Source organism: Nicotiana tabacum, chromosome 9, assembly GCF_000715075.1.
Source record: "Nicotiana tabacum cultivar K326 chromosome 9, ASM71507v2, whole genome shotgun sequence".
Lineage (NCBI taxonomy): Eukaryota > Viridiplantae > Streptophyta > Magnoliopsida > Solanales > Solanaceae > Nicotiana > Nicotiana tabacum.
In genome coordinates, this window is record NC_134088.1 from 78996360 (window position 1) to 79002106 (window position 5747).

Here is a 5747-nt window from a genome sequence, read left to right on the forward strand (position 1 = left end):
GATAGGCATGGCCACCAAGCTGCAAAAGGAAAAAGAGAAAACCTTGCATATTCTCCACCACAAAAGCTAAATATACGTGGTCCCCAGGGTTAATTAATTTGCAGCCAAGTGACTAAATAGGCACATGTCTATATACTTCCTTCAACGTGTCTTCAGACAAATAGGATGGACCCTACAAAAACATGTTCAGCTAGCTCATTATATAATTATCGTCACGAGTCATCTTAGAGATTTTGCCTTGCAAAAAATAAAGAAATAAAAAAAAAAGAATTTGTGTCCCACTCTATCCACATTTATAGGCACTAGGAAGAGGCTATGAGCAACAACTGTGGAAGAGAAAAAGAAAAGTTGATCATGAAGAAGTATCAAGCTTTAGACAAAATGCAAAGACATTTCCCCATGAGTGCTGGTGATGGTGCCTACAGCTACTCCAGAAACTCCCAATTGCAGGTATAAAATTTCTTGCACCACCCTATACCATTCCAAATCTTAGCTTAACTGCAAGTCCGGAGAAACATTGAAGGCAAAATATCTGGAATCTAGTGTTTAAAACAAATTAAACTAGCTTGTCACTAATAAGAAATTTTTGTCATGCATGTGAATGCATTCTGTTTCACAGTTAGACAACTACCTAAGCAATTTTACTGTATATATGCTTCTGTTATTAAAGGAAAGTTTGGTTGTTTTCTGTATATCTATAAGCTTGAATTTGAGATTTACTTGGGGCTCGACTAACCTTTGAGTTGAAAACCTATAGTTAATTTATTCTAATCTATTAAAGCTGGTTAATTTAAGATCCTGATCAGATTCTTGTAATTCGAGTATTTACTATACCAAGGAAAACATAAAACAAATTGATCACATGAGTTTTAGACGATTTTGACAGTTACGCTAGATTAGATATTAAAGAATGATGAATGATAAAGCTGAAAATTCTTGGTCAACCTATGTATAATTTTCAACTGCAGAGAGAAGTGGTAGATGGTGCAAAGGAGATGGTAAGGGAAGCAATTCTTGAAAACCTTGACATCAAAAGCATGTTATCAGCTTCAATAAACACATTCCATATTATAGACTTGGGATGTTCAGTTGGACCAAACACTTTCTCAGCTATGCAACATATTATAGAAGCTATAAAAGACAAGTGCCATTATCAATTCAGTGCAGATTCCTCTAATATTATTCCTGAATTCCAAGTATTCTTCAATGATCATGTCACCAATGATTTCAATACCCTATTTCGATCTCTACCGGTCGATAGGTCCTACTTTGCAGTAGGAGTTCCAGGGTCTTTCCACGGCAGGTTATTTCCCTCGGGATCCATCCATTTTGCATATTCATCTTGTGCTATCCATTGGTTATCTAAGTTGCCGGAAATGTTATTAGATGAGAAATCGCCTGCGTGGAATAAAGGGTTGATTCACTATGTAGATGTCACAAATATTGCAGTAGTTAATGCTTATGTTACACAGTTCGACAAAGACATGGAAATATTCTTAAGTGCAAGAGCTGAGGAGATTGTTCCCGGAGGAATGATGGTCCTAGTTTCGCCATTTTCAGGTTATCGTTACCTCAAATTTTTCGGTTCAAGTCTTATGGATCTAGTTAATGAGGTAAAGTTAAATGGTTTCGTCAAGATCTATTTTCATACTCCCGCCATTCCATTTTATGCAACACACTTTCCTATTTATGTCTTATTTAAAAGGATTGTCACATTTTTACATTTGAAAACTATCTAATCTTATCATTCCCCTTTTTGATTTAGGGTGTGTATATTTTTCTCGAAAATGATTTCTTAGAAAATATTTTCCTCGAAAATGTTTTCATGAAAAATGAGTGGTTTTATCACGCATTTTCTCTTGTTTGGTTGGTGAATGAAAAATAATTTCCGGAAAATATTTTATAGTGTTTGGTTAAAGAGTATAAATTAATTTTTTATGCTACTCCCATGTTTCGTGTGTTCTCCCCCCCCCCCTCCCCAACCCCAAATACCCAACGTTTTCAGGACATTATTTTTTTTAAGAATTTAATTATTCTTCTAAAAATTCAAACAAACCCAAAAGAATTAATGTACTGCTTTACTTTTTTACGCAAAAACAACGTTAAAATTTGTGCTCTATAACTAAAAAGAAAAAACTCTTTTTTGGTTGAAAAAAAAAATATTCTTTCTACAACATGAAAATAAAGTACTCATTTTGTTGAAATAAAAAATAATACTTTTTCTATATCATGAAAAGAAAATACTCATTTTGTTGAAATGAAAGAAAATATTTTTTCTACATCATGAAAAGAAACTGCATCATTTTGTTCAAATGAAAGAAAATATTTTTTACTATATCATTTTGTTGAAATGAAAGAAAATACTTTTTACTACATCATTTTGTTGAAATGAAAAAATATATTTTTTCTACATCATGAAATTAAAGTACCTTTTTTGTTAAAGTGATAAAATATTTTTTTTTTATATCATGAAAAGAAAATACTCATTTATTGAAATTAAAAAGAAAGTACCCTATCTATAATATGAAAAGAAAGTAGCAAATATAATATATCTATTTAGGGTGGGGTGGGGTGGGGTGGGTAGGTGGGGGTGTGGAGGTGGGTTGGTGGGGGTTAGTGGGAATGGAAAATAAGGTATGGGGAAGGTTGAAAAAGAATTTTGGAAACTATTTTCCCTTCTCTTGATAGGGAAAATATTTTCCTTTAATTGGAGGAAAATATTTTTCAAAATATTTAAACCAACCAAACATGGAAAAATTAAAAAATATTTTTCGAAAAATATTTTCCTTCATACCAAACACACCCTATTTCATATAAATATTTACCCTTTTTATGATGAGAGAGAAATATGAATGGATATGTGAAACTCTTGCTGTCACTCGTTCAATTATTGGAAGTAAGGGCAATTTTAGTATTTTACGTATATTTAATTTATGTGTCTTAATTCTTCCTTTATTTCTTAGTGGTATCAGATTAAATACTATACATAAAATAGGATGGGGGAGTAGTTGTTTTAGCCATATATTGGAATTGAGTTGTCTTTCATTTTGACATATATACAGGGAATGCTAGATGAATCTCTAGTTGACGCATTCAATGTGCCAGTGTATTTTCCCTCTCCTGAAGACATGACTAAAGTATTGGAGAAAAATGGTTGTTTTAGCATCGAGAGAATAGAGTTGACATATCCCCCATCAACGCTTGTGGATGAGGCTGATGCAAAGAGTTTAATGACAAACCTAAGTGCTGTTTTGGAAGGAGTTTTTATCAGTCACTTTAGAAGTAAAATCGCATATGAAGCTTTTGCAAGGACTATTGTCAAAAGTGAAGAGATCTCTGTATGGATGAAAGCTAATTACGAGAAACCATGCCAGTTATTTGTCGCTTTGAAGCGTAAATGAATTTCTGTGGAGGATTATGATTAAGAAAAGGTTGAGCATAAAATGTCATTTAATTTTTAATAGTTTTATAATTTTCCTATGCTTTTAGTCATTTGTTGAGAATTGCTACTACAAAAACCATGTTCAAGTGAAATTTACTCATCTTAGATATATGCATGGCTATTGCAGATTTGATGAATTGGGGATTATTGAATGGATAAGTCAAGAGGCCGTTGTATTGAGTATTGAGATTTTGATGATTAACAAAGTTTGTTTAAATGCAATGATTCAAAGAACCAGGTCCTCAACGTAGCTTCTTAATTGTTCTAAGAATCAGCTCCTCAGGGTAAAGGACCAGCTCCCCTGGTTGATGATTATGCATCTGTGCAGGACAATAACTTTATCTCAAAGTTACCCAGGTCCGAGTTTGGTGGAAGAAGGTTGCTACATATGATAAGGGTTGTTGCCAAGAAGATATAAATAAATCAGTGAGAGACAAGAGTCCCAAAACTGGTGGAGTCCTTGGAACATTAAGAGTCCTATCAAATAATAAGCTGACTATGCATAACACTCATAGAAGATCTCAAAGTCTGTGTGTTTAAATACTATCTATTTTGGAATTCTGAATTCATCCTTTACACATAAACTGAAGAATTACATGTTGTTCACTCTAGTCGAGTACCAGTATTGTATTTTTCTTGAGTCAGTCTAGTGAATGTGTTTTAGAAAATTGAATTGTAATCAAGTGTCACAAACAATTACTGAGTTAGAGTGATTGTTTGTTTTATAAGTTAGAGTAACTTGTAAATCAAAGAGCCGTAGTAGGAGTATTGGAAAATATTGAAGTGCAGTCTTGTAATTGATATATTTTGGCTCATTGTTCTAGTGGAGTTGAGGTTGAAAATATTACATAGTAGGTCGTGGTTTTTGCACCTTTTGAGCAGGGTGATTTTTCACGTAAAAATTATTGTATTTACTTTACTGCTTACTTTACTTCAAGTTTAAGGTACACGGTAAAAAACTAGTTCTTTAGTAAATCACACGGGCACTTAAATTAATAATTGATATTAGAGCAGGTTCTCTCACACGCACAGCTAACACCTAGCGAGATCTTAAAAGCGAGATGAGTGCTCCACCCGAAATTAATGAAGGACAATCAACTACTAGACCACCCATGTCCAATAAAAAATATTATAGTTGGTGGAAAGCAATAATGTAAGACTTTATGATAGTTGAAGACTATGAACTATATACCATAGTGAACCAAGGTCCATTAACTCCTACTAAATAAAATACACAAAATAAAACAATTCGTAAGAACCCTTCTGAATTTGTGGCAGCAAATTTAATAATGATGGAGAAGAATGCAAAGGCTAAGAAAATCCTTATTTGTGGACGTGGTCCTGATGAGTACAACAGAATTTCTGTGTGCTCTAATGCAAAGATGATATGGGATGCACTCCAAACTGCTCATGAAGGAACAAATGAAGTAAAGAGATCAAGGATAGAACTACTTATGAGAAACTATGAGATCTTCTCCATGAAAGAGTCTGAACACATCCATAAGATGATGACTATGTTTACCATAATAACTAATGAACTAAAATTACTTTTAAAGGTGTTTACCTCAGAAAAGTTGGTCAGCAAAGTTCTAAGGATCCTTCCAGCTTCTTGGGAATCAAAAGTCAAAGCAATCCAGGAAGCCAAGGAGCTGGACAAAATCACACTTGATGAGTTGGTGGGAAACATAAAAACTCATGAAATGAGAAAGATAGAACGGCACTAGGAAGAACCAAAGAGGGATAAGGCATTGGTTCTTAAAGCATCTAAGGAAGATGAATCTAACAGTGATGATCCTGACCTAGCATTGTTTGCCAAGTTCAAGAAGTTCATGAAGAACTCTAAAAATGCATCTAAGAGAGAGACTAGTGGTAAGCCTAAGGATATCGACAAAGCTAATTATGATGGATGCTACAAGTGTAGCAAGCTACATCACATGGTCAAGGACTGCCCAATGTGAAAAATTGAGTGGAGGAAAGAATGAGCTAAAAAAGAGAAACGGCACAAGATGAGAAAAAAAGGTTACAACAAAAGAAAAATCTTAGGTAAACGATTCACTGAAGCAATGAAGCAGGCCTTCTTGGCAACATATGAGGACAGTGAAAGTGATAAAGAGGAAGAAAAAGAGGATGAGGCTATAAGTCTCTATGCTGTAATTGATGAACACCATACATGGAGACAAAGCCTCCAGTATAGCTTGGAATACACATTGGAAGACCTCCTTTGTTTGATGGACACCACTATGATGAATGGAAGCTACGTATGAAAACGTTTCTACAAGCCACTGACTTTGACCTATGGGTTATT

At 34.1% G+C, this 5747-nt stretch overlaps 2 protein-coding genes across 2 annotated transcripts; both read left to right on the plus strand.

Moving 5' to 3' along the window:
- Positions 1-235: 235 nt before the first annotated feature.
- LOC107773340 (loganic acid O-methyltransferase-like) lies at positions 236-4225 on the plus strand. The gene is made up of 4 exons (XM_075221768.1): positions 236-450; positions 969-1613; positions 3063-3431; positions 3570-4225. The coding sequence occupies exons 1-3, from the start codon at positions 316-318 to the stop codon at positions 3399-3401; spliced, it is 1119 nt and encodes a 372-aa protein (XP_075077869.1). The 5' UTR covers positions 236-315; the 3' UTR covers positions 3402-3431; positions 3570-4225.
- A 509-nt stretch (positions 4226-4734) lies between these two features.
- Positions 4735-5400, plus strand: LOC142163975 (uncharacterized). Its single transcript, XM_075221134.1, has 2 exons — positions 4735-5118; positions 5167-5400. Exons 1-2 carry the CDS (start codon positions 4735-4737, stop codon positions 5398-5400), a joined length of 618 nt encoding a protein of 205 aa, XP_075077235.1.
- The last annotated feature ends 347 nt before the right edge of the window (positions 5401-5747 follow it).